Source organism: Limanda limanda, chromosome 6, assembly GCF_963576545.1.
Source record: "Limanda limanda chromosome 6, fLimLim1.1, whole genome shotgun sequence".
Taxonomy (NCBI): Eukaryota; Metazoa; Chordata; class Actinopteri; order Pleuronectiformes; family Pleuronectidae; genus Limanda; species Limanda limanda.
Window position 1 is genome coordinate 12,651,687 of NC_083641.1, and position 18,659 is coordinate 12,670,345.

The 18,659-nt window shown below is 39.5% G+C and overlaps 1 protein-coding gene across 1 annotated transcript in view; it reads right to left on the reverse strand.

The window, feature by feature from the left end:
• Positions 1-18,659, reverse strand: part of dync2h1 (dynein cytoplasmic 2 heavy chain 1) — a 99,632-nt gene that overhangs the window by 77,197 nt on the left and 3,776 nt on the right. Inside the window, exons 9-39 of the mRNA XM_061073760.1 lie at positions 18,376-18,489; positions 18,175-18,286; positions 16,646-16,770; positions 16,300-16,475; positions 16,011-16,206; positions 15,811-15,906; positions 15,494-15,655; positions 15,264-15,362; positions 14,874-15,013; positions 14,382-14,610; positions 13,546-13,673; positions 12,978-13,093; positions 12,633-12,760; positions 12,270-12,419; positions 11,894-12,099; positions 11,444-11,599; positions 11,225-11,339; positions 10,356-10,526; positions 9,475-9,633; positions 8,142-8,210; positions 7,773-7,927; positions 7,272-7,404; positions 7,067-7,184; positions 6,874-6,986; positions 6,653-6,766; positions 6,345-6,495; positions 2,561-2,766; positions 1,557-1,739; positions 1,076-1,258; positions 602-825; positions 171-286 (exon numbers count right to left, since the gene is read on the reverse strand). Of these exons, the coding sequence (XP_060929743.1) occupies positions 171-286; positions 602-825; positions 1,076-1,258; positions 1,557-1,739; positions 2,561-2,766; positions 6,345-6,495; positions 6,653-6,766; positions 6,874-6,986; positions 7,067-7,184; positions 7,272-7,404; positions 7,773-7,927; positions 8,142-8,210; positions 9,475-9,633; positions 10,356-10,526; positions 11,225-11,339; positions 11,444-11,599; positions 11,894-12,099; positions 12,270-12,419; positions 12,633-12,760; positions 12,978-13,093; positions 13,546-13,673; positions 14,382-14,610; positions 14,874-15,013; positions 15,264-15,362; positions 15,494-15,655; positions 15,811-15,906; positions 16,011-16,206; positions 16,300-16,475; positions 16,646-16,770; positions 18,175-18,286; positions 18,376-18,489 (4,543 nt within the window). The remainder of the gene's footprint in view (positions 1-170; positions 287-601; positions 826-1,075; positions 1,259-1,556; positions 1,740-2,560; positions 2,767-6,344; positions 6,496-6,652; positions 6,767-6,873; positions 6,987-7,066; positions 7,185-7,271; positions 7,405-7,772; positions 7,928-8,141; positions 8,211-9,474; positions 9,634-10,355; positions 10,527-11,224; positions 11,340-11,443; positions 11,600-11,893; positions 12,100-12,269; positions 12,420-12,632; positions 12,761-12,977; positions 13,094-13,545; positions 13,674-14,381; positions 14,611-14,873; positions 15,014-15,263; positions 15,363-15,493; positions 15,656-15,810; positions 15,907-16,010; positions 16,207-16,299; positions 16,476-16,645; positions 16,771-18,174; positions 18,287-18,375; positions 18,490-18,659) is intronic.

The following is an 18,659-nucleotide window of genomic DNA, read 5'->3' on the forward strand; positions in this document are numbered from 1 at the left end:
TCAGCAGCTATGAATGTGACTCGAGCTTGTGACCTCAACCTTGATGCACCTACTTTGTCTTAACTGCCCTGTCACACACAACTAATGGAAAAGTAAAGTAAAAATACCTCACTGAAAATTGCACCCGAAATTCAATAAACAAATAGCCGGAGGTGGGGGGGGGGTCTTACTCTTGTCCTTGTCTTGACTCCTCCTTTGTTGCTGCAGGAGACTGCCACAGGCCTTCAGCACTGTCTTCAGAGCACGCAGACCCCAGTCATAGTGCTGCTGGGGAGTCAACAGCTCCCTGGACAGACAAATACAGACACTCTCAAATACCTCCTGTTGTAGCAGAATTAAGGGGGAGGGGGATAAATTAACTACAAAATCAATAGAATGTAATAGACGGAAGTGGCACTTAAGATTACTTCAAATAAATTCAACACACAGTATGATACTGTTTAAAACACAAAGCACCACTTAGTGAACCACACAGACACAGTGAAATACATGTGATTAGTATCAAGGTGATAAGTTCACAGACAATGTAATAAATCTGCTACACCTAATATTTCCAACCTTAAACCAAATCAAAAACCTACTTAACCACAGACATTTCTACCTGGCCAGGTTGAAAATTGCAACCAATTTGCGTCCCAGTATTTCTCCACTCTTGAAGCCCTCAGAATACAGAATGACCTCTGCAATGAGCTCGTTGTCTGGCCTGCTCATGGCCACGGGTCTGAACAGCTGCTTTAAGTTGTCTGGAAGCTTCTGTCGGCCTCCGTAGCCTTTTCCCGCCGGGTTCAGTGTGATGAACACTCCAGAGTTTGGGTCCAAATCCACCTGGAGGACGGAGAGAGGAAGAAAATACATGGATACAGGTTGAATCATTGCTGATGATTATTGACCCAGCCAATTTTTTCATGATGGATGATGATGCAATTATGTGTTTAAGTATGAGTTTAAAATAGCCATTATAAACCTATATAACATAATATTATATAATGTAGATGTAATTGGACATAAGGTGGCCTTGAGAAATAAGGAGTAATTGGCTTTTGAAAAGTGTTTCTGTGCGTCTCGTGTTCCTGACCTCTTTCCCCAGCAGGTCACACGTGTACTTCTGATGTTTGAGAGAGTCCTGGATGGCCTGAATTTGCATGGAAACTGCAGACAGCACTGCTTCCTCCAAGCGGTTAAACTCGTCAAAGCAGCCCCATGCTCCGCACTTCACCAAGCCCACAAAGATTCGTCCCATTGACTTCACATCAATGCCCTGAAAGACAGACGGATGCAAACCAGAAAAGATGCGTTCTCGATGCGTTTTCATTTACCAATCTTGTTGTGCATGTGCATGTGTGCTTGTGTGTGTTCTCACGTGTTCAAAGACCGTGTGTCTGTCTTCTATATACCACAATATATTCATTCAAATGTGAATAACTAGATCTGCATATGTGTTTTGCTTCCAGAATAATTAGCTGTGATAAAGTTTTTGGCAGAGAAAAGAGTGTGTCGCCTTAAATTGAGTGTTCAAAGTGAAACGCTTCATATAATCTCAGAGAGCATCTCAATACCTCATCACAGTTGAACACCAGCACTTGGCGTCCAAACAGCCCCCCAAGGGCTTTGACCGACTCGGTTTTCCCTGTGCCAGCAGGTCCGTAGGGGTTTCCCCCGAGCCCCATCTTCATGGCCTGGGTCAGAGTCAGGTAGCACTTATCAGTCAGGGGAGTGTGCACCAGCTTAGCTGCATTCCCCTGGGATGGAGAAGAAAGTGAGCGATAACAAGAGAGAGAGAGTGAGCAGGAGAGGGAGAGAGAGAAAATATGACAAAACGCAGTGAGATGGACAGACAGAAGATATGAAGAGTGAGAGATGGGTGGATCATGGGGCATAAGAGACGGAGAAAGAAGCCAAGTCAAACAGAAAGATGATTGCTTAAAAAGTGAGGATTGCAAAAACAAATGAAGGACAAGCAAAAGGAAATGAAAATGACTGATATGGACACATGCAGGACTTTTTTAAAGGAAACTGCAGAGCAGGGACCCAAGCAAGATAGAGTCAGTGCTCCTCATCTGTGCATTCACAGCGCCCCCAATATGTATGAAATAAGAAAATTCAAGTAGACCTGAATTTTCAAGTTTGAAGTTTCCTTCACTGTACCGGGGTAATGTTTAAAATAAATGATTTACAAATATGTATGGACTCCTGGTGACACTATGATGTATATATTTCTATTTATTATAGTTTTTCAGGACAGACATGCATAAGCATATTGTTAATAAACGGCTCTTTATTCCCCTTGACTGGTCAGGTAGGTGGATATATTCAAACTACAGATAATAATTTGATCCAGTTATGAAAATAACTAATCTAATCTAATTTGTAGAAACACATTTTTTTCATTAATAAAAGCATGCTAAGTAAGCATATTACCTCTTGGTTTTAATATAACCTTATATTTTTTGATAATATTATAAATTAATCAGAAATATCCTTCTAGGAAAATAAAGTTGAGGTGCAGCCTTAGAAACATTATGCATATTTGTCTCATGCTCAGTTACAGAGAAAGACATACCTGGTATTCATATGTATAGCTGAACTGTGCATCCACCATTTGTATGTGGCAGCATTTGTCTGGTTTCATGTAGAAGCGCAGCTGCTTCTTCCAGGCCCAGGCGTCAGGACTGCTAACTTGAGCCAGTTTAAGTTGCTTCACGACGCTGATGTTATGGACGATGTCCAGGATTAAGGCCTTGAGCTTCAGCTGCAGGACACTGGACTCTGCACAGGGAGATATGAATGAGTATCAGGATAGAAGGAAAATCACACTTATTTACGTGCCAATCCGGTTCTTCCCCCTTTCAGGTGCTTTTGATCCAATATGAGTGGAACCTACAAAAGGGAGGCGGGAAAAAGGGAGATCTCTGTCTCCTCGTATGGCAATCCACCTTTTTGCAGGTTTTGTTTCCTACTTTTTTTATTTTGGTTAGTGAAGGTGTTTGCTCTGGTCCTACGTCTCTTTACCTATGCAGCTGTTGCACACCTCATACATATTATTTTCGTTTTGGCCAACCTCCAGAGATCCTAGTTTTGGTTAAGTTGTTTTTGTAATGGTTTGTAAATTAAAATATCTTAGCTATTCTCATCCTCGGATATAGTGTTTTATATATATATATTGCTTGTCAAATGTGTGATTGTGGCTGTAACATACCCACATGAAACAAGCTTCATAAAATCCTAAAAGAGGATTTCACAGAATTCAACAAATGTTATTATATCTTATTTAATATCCTTTTGTATCGTCATATATTATACTCAGTGCTGTATCTGCCCGTTAATAGTCCTGTTGGTTTAAATGATAAACTACATGTAACATTAGTTTCTCTTTCTCCCTATTCTTGATCAGTTACATTGAATGTTAAAAAGTCGTATTCTTCTTTACACTAGCACACTTAGCACAACTTTATTTAGTGTTCTGCACATGATATTAACCCCAGGTCATTAGATAATTAGACAGATAACCCTGCCAGGCTGCGAATTAGATGGTAGACCTTCCCTGTAAGCAGAGAGAATAACAATAGCTTCTGTGTTCCCACAAAACAGCAGCAAATTTTGTCCGGTAAAAAAATGCAGTATTGTATTGATCAGTGAGAAGAATAAATGGAGCTGCTTACTGTGTAAACATACCCAACATGCCAGGTGATATTTTTAAACAACAGGTACTGTTTGACTGACATGAATGCAGCAACCACAATAATATCCTGGAAAATCAATATCATCAACAAACACTTGCTTAACGGTTTATTGCTGCACAAATTGCAGGGGAAAAAAGACACTTGAGGCAATTTATGAAAGTATCATTATACTAACTTGTCCAGCATCCATTATAATTTGGTTTATCTGTAGTTGGGGCAGAGGATAGGTTTCACAGCTGAGCAAAAATGAAATGATTATAATAATTATATTAAGAATGATAGATTAAGTTTAAATAACTATCCACCCATCCATTTACTAAATTGCTCATGATTTAAGGGTCGTAGGAGCTTTCCAGTTCCAGTGTATCGCATAGGCCAAAAACATACAGAGACTACCATTCACATTCACATTCACACTCACATACACACTCACATGCACACTCACATGCACACCCACTGTACAATGACTTAAATCTAGAGTCTCCAATCAACCTAACCTCAATCTGTAGCAGGAAGGCAGAGAACATGGAACTACACAGACTCATATGGATACACGTAAAAAAAAATGATTTGTCTAATAGTCCATATATATATATATATATATATATATAAAAATCAACAGAATTTCTTTATACTACCCAACTTTGGCTACAACCACAAAAAAACAGGAGCAGAAAAAAATATATAGACATTTTATGTTTTGCTCTTAAAATCAAAAATCTCTGTCCATCTCTATCTCTAAAGCTGGTACTTGATAGCTTAATCATTGTGTGGTCAAATACCATCTCCTATGTACTTTACATGCTTTTTATTTTTTGGATGAAGGAAGGCATCACTGACATTAGTCTTTACCCAGAGGCTCACAAAATGTCAAATGTTCTTCATCCTGTCTTATCTCTCTGCCGGAACAGAGGGATAGCTCCCACTGCCTGAGTGTTTTTATGGCTCAATTATGTAGACTGGGTAATGAGATTATCCTTCCTGTTATTACTTTAGCTGCTTTAATCAGTACTAGTCGTCTACAGCCTCTTCAGGCTACCTGCTTGTGTTAAGGGAGCCGGTAATTTGATTAGATGATATCATGGAAACAAGCTCCACGTGTGCATTTATAACAGTCCTTATAAAATTGCTTTGGTGAAATTTCTAGTGGTCTATTCTACAAATCTGACTGACTTGCTAAAGTAATGAAAAACAGAAATTTGCCCCCAGAATAATTAGTGTGCAAAATTTCATGAATGTATATATATACATATATATATAATATATATATATATATATGCATACACAGCATGGCATAGAAATTTGGAATTTGGCAGCAATGGCCCATGAAATGATGCCTCTAACGGGGTTATGGACGATTTTTTCATCACATGCATGAATAAATCTTTATGAAAAGTTGAAAGTCATTTATATATTACACATAAAGGCTTTATATAGTTGTATATTCAGCCCTAGGTCATTTAATTAGCCTGCCAGCTACTGTGTTAGTAGCATTAAAGGTTACTGGCCCTCTGCAGGCTCTCGTGTTTGACTGGCTATCAAGAGATTCAGACAAGAGCAGGCATTTGACATTAATCTCTCAGTGCTGAGAAACAACCCAAGATTATGATCAGTGTGCAATCATGAACAACACAAGAGGGAGTCAGATAGTGGAACGAAGTGTCAAGTAGTAGCTGTTTATAAGGACTTTCAAAGAGAGGTTATTGTCGTGAAGAATGTGAACAGAAACCGGGGGAAAAGGACAGGGTTGAAAAATCGGCTGTAGAAATAAGAAAAGACTAAGAAAGCAGGACAAAATTTGTCGTGATCTCAATGTTTCATGATGTCCCAGATTATGATCACAATTTGACAGGATAAAGGTAACATGGCTAAGCAAATTCAGGGATGAGGAGAAGCTTATGTAGTTGCTTTTTTACATTTTAATATTTTAGCAAACACTTACCATACTCAGGGTGTTCAGACTAAATTTAAGGCACATTTTAAAGGTGGTATGGTCGTATACAGCGGGCAATTCTTACATTTTTACAAGGTGGTTTATTCTAAATCTTGCTCGCATGCTGAAGATGGTAAATTATTTATGGATAGCCACCGACCACCAGTCACAGGGATGATTTCTTCCGGTGCTGAAGATGGTCAGTCTGACTGCATCAGATGGTCAGTGTGTTTGTGAGAGAGAGAGAGCATGAGCAAAAAGAGCGCTGTCCTTCTATTCTATTCTATGCCTCTTTGTTTCAACTTTTAAAAAATAAACTGCAGATTAGGCAACATACTTTAGGGAGATGGCAAAGTTGTTTTACGGGGAATGGTTCTTTGGTTATTTTGGTTTAAAGGGGAATTGCATCCCCACTCGTCCTGGTTGTAATAAGTTCGTGAAAACATGAAGACGAGTTGGTACGGTACAGTTTGACACTCCATACACATAATGAGTGTGTATACCACTGCTGGATCGATAACAGCAACAGCAATCATCTTTAAAGTCAGTACAATTGCAGTTTATACTAACACTATTAAAAGGTCACATTCAAATAAATAAGGTAAGGGGTCAGTGGATTACATTCGTTCAATGTGACCAGAAAGAGATGATTAAGTTAGTGTAGAGTGTTTGTGTGAGAGTCTGAAAGGACAAACGCATTTACCAATGCAGACACACTCTCACAGACCTACCTGTGTTAGCTTGGTCCTCAGAGCTTGTGTCCACTGTGGTGTAGTGTTCCAACTTTGTACGGAGCTCCAGCTCCAGCTGCTGCAGATTCTGCTCTTTAAGAGCTCGTTCCACATCTTCAGTGAACTGGATTTGCTCGGCCAGACAAAGAATCTACAACAAAAGCACTTAAGTTCAGACACTGCATGGTATTTAACAAAATGTTCTTACAGAAAAAGTTATTTCACACCCTGAGTCACACGGTCTTATAACTGAGAAAATACTGACATATGGTCCTGGATCTCAACTTGAACATAAATAGCATGTGTACCTGTGAAGGGTAGCGTGAGGGGTCCACCCCCCCTTTCTTCCCTGCAGACACACATTCATACAGCAGTTGCTTCAGAGTTTCCTTCATTTCCACAGACAGGTCCCTTAGCCACACCTGGGAAGATATTCTGCATTAATAACACTGATATAACAAACATGAATATAAAGTGTCCAAACAAAACCCACATGGAATACAGAACATGAAATATATATTTGATTTACCTCCACAAGGCTGGAGATTTGAATGAGGTTCCTGAGCGGCACTATTTCTCCCTCCAAAGAACACATGGCGACAATATGCTGGCTCTGCTCATCAAATACAACACTGTGGATGCCTACACAGATAATACATACACAGATTACGTTCCCTGTCCAAGAGAATATAAGTTGCTCTTTTATGTAAAAGGTTTCTCACCAGCAAATAGTTTCTTGAGGTGTGACTGGATGACTGTCGGGTTGGTTGCCTGTCCCAGAATCTCTAACAGATCATCATCTCCTATGAAATAGAAGCGTGGGAAGGCAGAACGCTTCTCCTGCAATAACCACACAAACACACATGAATAAAAGAAGCTGCGATGCCCTGCGATGTTATGCATGCACAGAAAAATGCACGTGCATACCTCCAGGAACTCATTGAGGGACTTTTGGCAGCGCTGCAGCTGATCCAGTATGGTGACCAGGGAGTTTCTTATGCCGGCCCTCGAGCTCAGAGAAACGACTCTGTTGTCTCTCTGAATGTCTGACATTATAGATCTGTTAGACATAGTAAGAAAATGTTTTGTTGAGATAAATAATAAAATAAATGAGAAATGAAATGTATTTATTCTCCCAATCTTAGTGTTACATATGGCCAATAAAGTATTGGTTGATAAGTAAGAAAATATAATTGCCAGTGAAATAACATTTGCTGTTATGTTATTTGCAGCATGACAAAAAATACTATTATATATAATATATATAGAATTTGACACTGCTGTTGAGGATGTTCATATTAAAATCTGATGGATTGGACAATTCAGCAAATCTATATTTGATCTGTAAAACCAATTTACAGTAAAGAGCAAGAGCTGCGTCGATGTGATAGTATTTCTCTCACTAACACACACACACACACTAAGTACCTGAAGTCCTCATCAACCCGTTTAAAGCGGGCCTCCTCCCGGGGTAATGCCCCTCTTCCAAAAATAGGCTCAAGATAAACCCAACGTCTCTGGATGGCGTTCAGACTCAGCAGATACTCATCTAAGTCTGACAGACGAACCTCCCACAGACTGACCTGGATATATAAGAACAAATTATAGTGACAATGGTTCGTGCTGCTTCATTAATCTAAGAAATCTTTGCATATGGGTTAACCACAAACAAAATATTAAGTTAAATTAGTTGCATCTTTCATAAAAGTCAAAAGGAAATTGACTTTTTCCATAAACAGAAGTGAAAAACTTAAAGATCCAAAATGTGTATTCATAGATCCAAGCCTTTGACCTGACCTTGTCTTGAAAGCTGCGATAGTAGGGAGAGTCTTTCAGAGACTGCAGCAGGCAGCGGTTATCTCCCACCTGGATGAGGATAGAGCAGTGATAAAAAAAAGATTTCATTTAATGTGCCTGCAGTTATGTCTGCATTTTCCTCACAACGTTTCCATTCCTCCTGAGTAAACCTACAGAGCGGTCAATAGAAGTTAAATGACCTGCCTGGAACGATGATTAACAAAAGTAATGAGGCAAGAGGATGTGGAGACCAAACACTGACAACAGCTGAATATATATACACACACACAAATGTATCAATACATATATAACATTTCAACACATCGACAAAACCTCCTTCAGTAATAAGGCTCATAGCTGTAACTGTTTTATCTGTTATGCTACCTTCATTTTACATTTTGCCATTTATTTTCAGACATAAGAAACCTTTACACATTCATACATGTTTAGTGAGGGGTAGAACACTTAAATACATATATTCATAGAACAGTCACAGTTTTGCCTTACACATTTTCAAATGTCACATTACCAAATTAATTCAACAACCCAAAGGCAGCCAGTGTGAAAACAGTAATAAAATCATGTCATGTTTTCTCATTCCTTCATCCAAAAGAATTACCTGAAGACTGAGCAGAGTCAGCTTCCAGCAGTGAATCAGTAATAACTTTGTGAAAAGTAATTTCTGCACCATGATCAGCTCTAAACCCTGATTTACATTTCTCACAAAGTACAGTGGCAAGGAAAAGGTGCACCGTTTGGAATTACCTGCTTTCATGCACAAAACTATGTTTGAAAATGGTCTGATCTTCATCATAGATATTCACGATATTAACCATGCGTCACTAAAAATACATCTCAGACTTATATAATCACGAACGGTGGATTTACATAAAACTAGAAAGGGTTACAAAGTCATCTCTAAGAGTTTGGATATTCATCAGTCCAGTAAGAGACAGTGTCTCCAAACAGAGATGATCTTACAGGATAACATCAGGGTGGATGTTTGCCAGCTCAGGATCAGTAGACGTTACAGAAGGACAATGACCATAAATACCAAAGTAAATCTACAACAGAATGACTTCAAACAAAGAAATTCAAAACTCTCCTCAAAACCATCAAACCTCTCTCCTGTGGGTGGATGCCATTATCTGCTTTGAACAAGTTGGTCATTATCAAAGTGTGGCTGATGGGACTATAACCACTTAGAGTTTATTGTATTTTACTTTACTGAATAAAAGATAAGATAATGAAAAGATAAAACCTGAGTCACTTTGTCAACACAAACTAAATGTGTGTGTTAGGTGTTTATATATGCGAGTACATATTTGTCTACCTGGTTGACTATGTCCTTCCAGTCCTTGATGAGGGTGAGAGTGCGGCCGCTGCTGTCTGTGTACTCAGTGAGATTGAAGGTGGCTGCAGCTCCCCACAAGTCCAGTTCCCTCAGGGCTTCTCTGATCGTCACCTCAGCCTGGGCCCGGCTGTTCAGGTCCTTAAAGCAAGTGCAGCTTGATCATTTTTGTCCACTCACGACTTGTATATACATTTAATAAAACCAGTGCAAGATCGCATATGATCCATTTTTCTAGGGTGGATGGCAAGAACTTTTTCCTCTGCACAAACTATGGTGTCATGGCTACCCACATTTTCAGATCAGATCCAAGTCAAAACCAAATAGTGTGCTGACTGCTGACCAATAAAACTTCTTATTTCTTTCTAAATTATTGGTCGTCAGTCCAAAAAATCACTGTGTTCCAATGCTGTTAAAGATTTGTATATTGGCTGAGGGAAAAGGAGAGAAGGTGTGTTTTACTTTCAAATATGATCAGCTCAGAAGTACTTTCCTAATTTGTATTTCATGAACACTCATTGTATGTGAATATGCTTGTAAATCTATACAAACAAATGTAATTTACAAATACAAGCCTTTCAAATGAAAATATGCTGTATTCATAGTTTCTGACTTGCTGCTGCCCTCTGATGTCCATTGTCACTTAGTGCAATATTTATGGTTAAAAAAAAAAAAAAAAAAAAAAAAAAAAAAAAGTGTTTTATACGTATATATATCAACTATCATCCAAAAACTAAAGAAATATCATGTTTTTAGGTATGGGATGATAATCTTTCTATATATATAAAACATTATGAACCAATTGAGGAGTTGTGTGTCCACCCAGTATGTACATGCACTTACATATGTGTATTTGCACTAACCTTGAGCTCCATGGCCTTTTCTATTATGGTATTTGTCACACTAAGCAGATCATTAAAGGTGAGTCTCTCTAACGTCGTCCCTCGTGGGAGACCCAGCAGACGAAACATATCCAACCAATGGTCCTGGGACAGGTGCTCCCCACGAACGTACTTCAGTACTGGGACCATGTTCTAGACATAGCAACAGAAACAGTTATGAAAAACAAAGCTTTAGAATGAGATCCAATATCATTTTATCATGAGTAGTATTCCGTCATATTTATGATGATATTTAAGTCTTACTTCAAATTCAATGCTCTGACCACTTTCATGCACCTACACTGGTTACAATACTTTTTTTTATAGTTTTGGTTTATATTTTCGGTACCATGAAATTATGAGTGCATCTTATGATCCAGGGTGGACAAACCTTTTAGGTTTTACAAAACCTTTTTGTCTTTTTAACAATCTTGTCAGTATTGCCAATTGTTTAATTGTCATATTCTCCTAAATGTTTATCTAGGTTTGAAGTTGAAATTGCATATTACTTTAAGCTTGTTATGTGTCATAGTGGTGTTTACCACTTTAAGTTATACTCCGAATTCAGCAAAGGGGTTTCCCCAAACTAAAATAAATGTTTCACTTTTAGTGTTGAAGCTTTTAACTCTTGTTGATTCCAACTATTAGATGAGTGTGAGGGGTAACATGATCATGACAGCCCTGTGTCACTTGAAAAGATCAAGTTGAAAATTAAAAAATCTTTTTGGTTCAAATAGATTATTATTTTGATCCGGACCCTGACCAGAGTCTTTCTATTGAGTATGCAGGATAGACATAACAAAAGTATAAAGTAAACCATGATTAATGATTCCTGTAACTCTACTGTCTACCTTGTATTTGTCCACTTCTGCTTGTAGTTTGACCGACATGGCAGTTGGCTGCTCCTGCTTCCTAAGTCTTTCTTGCCACGTGAACAGAAACTCCTCAAACACGTATGTCTTACTCCTATAAAATAACAGAAACATATATATCACCACTTAACTGAAAACACAGTAGTGACCAAACTGCAAAAACAACTAAAAGTTAATGGTGAGCTCTTGACCCTCTACCTGAATGTGATCCAGTCCTCCTGGGCCTTCTCTGTGAAGCCTTGCTGCCACTCCTCATACAGACCCCACATCTGGCCGCACTCATCCATATCTATCTTCGTCTCCTCCGCCAGAGAGAAGTCTGGAGCCTCTAAGTCAAAATAGCCACAGTCCTCACTAAGGAAAGGAGAGGAAGGATTATTATTGAATTAAGAGAAACACTTTTCTTTCTTTGATTGTGTGGTTAAGGTTAATCCTGAGACTTTACATGTAAGCTTTTATTGAACTATCAAAGTCATGAATAATGAAGTATTTCTCGTTGTTTCGGGGTTGTGTTTGTAGATTGAAATGTGTTGATAATAACGCTGCATGAATAGAAAACAGAATTGTTTAACCAAAATAACATTAATATATTTTTTTAAATGCTGGTTCTTTTTAAGGCATGAATTCAGTTTATTAAAAATAACTTACAGCAGTTTACTGCGGACAAGCTCCAGCTCCTGGAACTCTTGCTGCTTGTCCCTGATGGTCTGGAGGCACGCGAGTAGAGCAGCATGGTCACCACTCTCAAGCGCCTCGTCTTTAGGCTTCAGCTGGTCCCAGCGGGCCTTAAACCGCTGCAGATCTGCCCGGTAGGTGTCAATGCGACCAGCAGCATTACTTCGCATTACCTCCACCTACAAGAGGAACAAGGCAAAAGAACATAAGAGCAAAGCCAGAGAAAGAAAGAAAAGAGAAAAGCATTCAGGTAAATTATTAGTAGCAGAAAGTTACTGTTCGAGAAACCTTGTGATGTGAGGTTTTTAAATCGTGATTCAAGATGTGAGAGTTTGTGAGTCTATGTTACCTGTTCTTTGATCATGAGCTGGTGACTCTCCATGATAAGCTCTAGTTTGTCCCACTTGGCTCTGAGGGAGGACAGTGAGTCCAGGCCTGCTCCTGCCACGGCTCGCAGCAAGCGGTTCTTCTCCTCAACACACTGGAACTGAGCTAAGATCTATAAACAAACAACACAGTGTGTTATTTGTTTTGATTGTCAGGTCCAACATTTGGCCCATCCGACATGAGATGAATATAGAAAACAATTCAACTAAATGTTAGATAGTTTATCTGTGAACTGAAAACACAATGCTGACTGAATAAGGGACAGATATGAATCACTAATACTGTCATTCAATAGTGAACCTTATGAGGTGTATGTTTGACCTACCTCAGTTTTGCTGGCTAGTATTTGACTATATTTGCCAGCGGCCGCACCGATCTCCTCCATGTTCTCTGGTCGAATGGACAAGGTCTCCATTGACTCTGACACAAAACTCTCTATTGCCTGAGTGTGGCCTGGGTGACAGGAGGAATATGACGTATACAAGAGTAAAAGGGATGGCATTAGGCCAAAGGAATGGAAAGTAAAATGGAAACAGACTGAATTCATATATATATTCACATACAAATTTTAAAGGAGTGAAATGTTTGAAGTTCCGTCAAAGTATACATATCAGCCTACAAACAATAATATCAATGAAACTTAAATAAAATAGACGATTCATGTGTTTACCTTTTATGGACTTCCTGAGTGATAAGAGCAGCAGGTCAAACAGCCTCTGGATAAGGTCATCAATGGCGGCTTTTACTGGCTCACAGTTGACTGTAATACAGTCGACTTTCTCCTGACTGACAGAGGAAGAGTGGGTGAGGGTTGGTGACTGTGACTAAGTTGTTGTGGCGTCAAATAACAAGAGGCCTATTCAATTTATGACCTTTAAAATTAGGAACCCAGAGCTCTGAGACTTCAACAGAATCTGACTCATCACAGGGAACTAAAGACAAGATCTGAGCCTTTAAAAGCTGTGGGCTTTGAAAACAATGTCAAGTTTGAAGACTGGTCCTCAGCACCATTAATTATTACAAAGACTATTGAATGTTGTTACATAGAAATCTGTGCCAACAGTGCCAGATTGTGTTGATAGCAAAATGTTAAAGGGTTTATTAATCATTTGTCATCCTGGTTAAAAGTTTCACATTTTACCATGTCCCTGAAAGAAAGTCTGTTGGATGTCTTTGCTTTTCTACTGAGTGGGTATAAGTTAGTCATATTTAACAGGTTTGGTATGTGTGATGCGCACCTGGGCAGACGTTCTGACTCCTTTCCTCTGGCTTTTAGGGCCTTGAAGTTTCTCTCCCAGTCATGTACAGAGATCAAATGCTTCTCCACCAACTTCTCTAAATCCACCTGGCCCAGAAACACCCACTCCTACAAAATACAAAATAAAAAATACACACACACACAAAAACCCCAAAAGTCATTGAAATGCTGGGTGCAGTTCATATTTCTTTTTTAAAATGTATAGCTGTCAAAGGTGAACTTCTCATGATGACACAGAGTAGATGACTATATGAAAAGAGAACTAAAGAAAGCAGAGGAAAAAAGAGAAGTCGGGTGGTGGCCTAGGGCTTCCTCCGGTATTTTAGACATGCATGGCTGCAGAAATCGGGGTAATATGAAGGGCAGTCTGCTGGTAGTGAAAATAGAGAAATGAGACTAATTAAAGCTACGCTCTTTCAAAGAAAACATCACAGCAGTGACTCATTGCAATGCGTAACTGATCAATCTGTGACAAAAGGTCAATAGGCCAGTATACATGTGAAATAACATAAACATGTATCAGTGCTGCGACACAACCTTACAGTTGACCTATAACGGTTTGTAAAACAAAATACTGAGCCACCAGTGCAAATTATTCAGGACTTCATGGTCTACAACTGTCAGAAATGACTACAAAGCTCAACTCTAGTGTCAAGTAAAAACAGCCTTTCTAGAGGAAGCTTTCCTTCTAAATAATGATCATTACCTTACTAAGGAAAACTAGTTCTTTTAACATTTTACAGACTTTTTACAGAAAGGTTATTAGTGATCACAGACATAAATCAGTATTGATGTAAGAAAAATCTGTTTAGGCACCTTAAATTTGTGTTGTATAGCCTGCAAGCGGCCAAAGAGGTCCTCGGCCTTGCTGAAGATGGTGAGGAACCCGGAGGCGTTTCTATCAATCATGACGCTGAAGATAGGCTCCTCCCCTTGGGCACTGACCCCCTTGAACTGGTTTGGGATCGAGATGAACCTCTTCATCTCCCTGAAATAGCGTGCTCGCACTTCCTCGAAAGGAGGACGGAACTGCAAACGGCCTTGTCTATTCGCAAGAAGGACAGGAGAAATAAAGGAAGTTAAATTTGATTTTCTTATCAGAATTGTCTTTGTAGGTGAGAAAAAGAAAGAGAAAGATAGCCCGACAAAGGTCAAATATGAGGGAGAGGGGAAAAAAGGCAAAGGTCTGTGTAAGCAGTTCAAGTTCCTGGGAAAATACTCAAAATGTTTGAGGAAGAGAAATGGAGCCCACGCAAAAAGTGTAATGAAGAAGAGAGAGACAGCGAGTGTTTGTGTGTGTGTACTGACTTGAAAGTTAGGTCTATGTGTATTTCAGGCAGGTTTTTGTTCAGAGCTTCCAGTCCCATCTGATATTGGTGCTCAAGAGCCTTGTACAACTGATGGTTCCAGTGCTGACGCCATGCCTGCATGTCATCAGACCTGAAGCCCTGTACATACACACACATGCATTAGCTTTCCAAGGAAGAGAAATCTAATTTAGTGTAGACGTTGCACACATCTAAGCATTAGAATATTTTTGTAACATGGTTATTTACAATAATAATCACAGTAATCAACATGACTTTTCTTGATTTCTCCAAATGTTCATATAGAATAGAATATAGAATAAACTGTATGTAAAACTATTATTAGAAGTGCAGGGGTAAACACACACAGGCTTTTGACTGTAATTGATACCTGAGCCTCCAGAGTGGCAAAGCCTGTGCGCAGGTCCTGAAGTCCGTCCTTCCACCGCTGCGGATGTCTCAGCAGGTCCACATTCATCAGTGTCACCACCTGAGAAATGCACAGATATGTTATTTACTAATCCCAGATTGTGCTCCCAACGAGATGTTCTTACAAAATGTGGTTCTTCTTTGTATTCAGTCATAAATAACTGAGAGAAACATAGAAAGGCAAGCTACAACCTTGTCAATGAAGTCCATGTGCCATTTGCGTAGCCTCCTGTTCTCAGTGGAGAGTTTCTCTACAGCAGACTGCAGCTTGGCAATGTAAGCTTCCAACTCTTTAGGGTTGTCCCAGGTGATCTGTAGTTTACCCCCCGATTCCGTCGACTGAGAGCGAGGATTCTGACAAAGAAAAGCAGAAAGCTTATCTCCATTGCAAAGAAATAAATCAACATCAGGCACAAGTGTAAGTGTAGAAGAACTATAATAGCATATTACGGTATGTAACATGCAAGGCAGCGATAGTAAAAGCAATTGTTTAAAGCCTGAAGTCATACCTTGATGACCTGTTCAAAGGCCAGTGCGAGACTAAGCATCATAGGTCTCTGAGAGGGAATCATCTGCTGGTCAATGGTGTTATAGAAATGGGCAACCTGCAACCAACATTTTAATACAGCATTAGCTTTACAGCCTATATCAGAAATAGATAAATGAAAGAAAATGTGTTAGGGTTTTGTGCTGTGACCTGCCCTCTGACCTGTTTTAGGACAACGGCCTGTCTGTAGAATTTATCTGCAGTATTAGCAGCCTGTTGTATCTTGGCTGGGATGGGAAAACCCAGGGCGGAGAGCTGCCTGACCTCTCTGATCAGACTGACCAGTCTGTCTGAGTACTGGACCTTCAGTGTGCCGTCCACATGGTCCAGGTCCATCACACGGTTACTGGCCTGGAGACTGCAAGAAGGGAGATGGTCAAAGTGGTGAAAAACTAAATATAGCATCCAGCAGAGGATAAACCATCCTCAAACAATATCCATTGTTTCCAACCTGATCCCTGATTTTGAGTCAAGCAGTCCAGACAGTATATCTCTCGACCAGTCCTCAAACTGCTCCTGCTCATACACTCTCAGAATTTCCAGTAGGTCATCACAGAAATGCAGGAACCCTTTGAATGCAGACAGGTCTGAGAGTAGAGCCTCTGCGATACGGACAGAGTCCTCAACCTGATGGTAGAATACAAGCACAGAAATACATGTGACATAAGCAGAAACCTTGTTTTTTATTGATGGCAAATCAATGATATATCATAAAGTTTATGCTATTGCTGATCAGCCAGATATAAACCACATGCCCATGTAAGCAGGTTCAGCCACTCATGTAAACACTAAGTTACCTTGTGTATGAGCTGTCGAACCCACACGATTTTGTTGACGACCTCTGGAAGATTCCTGCCAATGAGCGGTCCTGACTTTTCTCCAGGGCCTCCATGACAACGACTCTCAAAGTCAGTCTTCAGGCCTAAAGGAAATCAATAAAGCAGTGAGGGTTTGAGGATGAGGAGCAACAATGTGGCAAAACTGAATATAACCCCTATACAAATCCATGGACTGCATAGAATTGACACTTACTCACTTACTATGACTGAGCAGGTAGGGGTGCAGACTATTTATGTTATATTTCTGTATAATTCCGTAGAGAGCCTTTTCATGACAATACATATATTCTATCACTACGACATTATATTTAGACATTTAAATCACAATGTAACAAATAAAGCCAATGGGTATCTTGATATCTGGAAAACATATTTTGTCTGGAAAATAGACTGTTTATAAATACGGTGTCATGGTTTTGTCATCTGACTGTTTGTTTTCCACCTCTTTATCAAGAGTGTTTTCAGTTTAATTATTATCTCCTTGTGTTTCATGTTTATCCCTGTGTTTATGTTTGTTTATGAGTTGTTTCTGTGTCTCATGGTTTCCCACTCCCTGTATTCTGTTTCCTTTATTTTGTAGTTTCTGCTCCTAGTTTGTTTTCTTTCTTCACTTTCTGTCTTTGTGATTGCCTGCACCAATTCTCATGTGTTCCCCCTGTGTTAATTTCCCCCTGTCTTCCCTGGTGTATATAAATCTCTGTGTTTCCCCTTGTCCTTGTCGGTTTGTTGTCGTTAAAGGCCTCGTCTTCTGTGCCTGTCATCCTTTATATCCGTCTCTAGTAAGTTCCTGGTGTTTCCCCTGTGTGCTCTTGGTTTATTCAGTTTGTACTTTTTGAGATCTCTCTGTTTGTTGTTTTCTCTGTTGAAATTTTTCCCATTATAAGGACACTTTTTGTTTGAAACTGAAGCCAAAGCATCTCAAATGTCACCTGGTGACTACAGTACAAGTCGTAAATACCACCTCACCTATGTCAATTAATGAGAGATGGGCCAAAATAAAAAGTCAAAGTACACGTCAAATAAAGATTTCTCCAAAATGGTTTCTGTTACTTTAGGAAGTTTGTTCAAGTATTCTGTTTTCTGGTACATTTTATGCTGTAAAAACAAATTGAAACAACATGATTGACAGTCGAGACTGACTTGTGATTGTTCAAGGTTGTGTATTGACAGGACCTCAGGACCCCTGCTCTATCCCTCTATCACTACTGCACAGACTCTGGCTCCAAGTGTGCAAGATGGCGGCTTTCATATCTGGGACATTTTAGCTTAATTTCTGGATAGTGGGAGGAAATGAAGACCTAAAAAATCTAATTTTCTGGAAAAGGGATTCAGATTTGACTCAGTCATGAGTCATACCTTAATTGCCTCCATCACAACTCACAGTGTATAAACGTGTTATGTTTAATAGTGGGCCAAATCAGAAGAGAACCTTTAATTTGCATGTAATAACAAACACAGAGAATGAATTGCATGACAGAGCTTTGTACCCTTGTTGTAATCCAGTAGTCTGGCTAGAAGGGTCTCTCTCTCTGACTGCAGCTCTTTGCTGATGGTTGGACGTCTGATCAGTTCCTTGTGCTTTTGAAACACCTGCAGCAGCTACAACAGCAAACACAAATACACCCACAGCAAGTTAACATACCTACTCACAGTATTTTATAACCTGAGTCGGAGAAGTGTTTAATTACCTGTTGTGGGTTATCCTGTACATCAGCAATGTAGCTCTTCAGTCTGCCAGCCACCTCCTGCTCTGACGGAGCCATTAGGCGCTCAAACTGAGCCACGGCTGCTCTCCAAAGAGGCTAGAAAAACATACATAAAGGGTTTTTACATTATAAACAGTTATAGTCTGAGTGTATTAAATATGTAGTTGCTGGGATATAAAAAGAAATAGATTTTGTAGAACAACAAATGCAAACAAAAATTACTGCCTTCTATGTTTGGAGGTGCAGGACAGGTGCTCACATAGGCT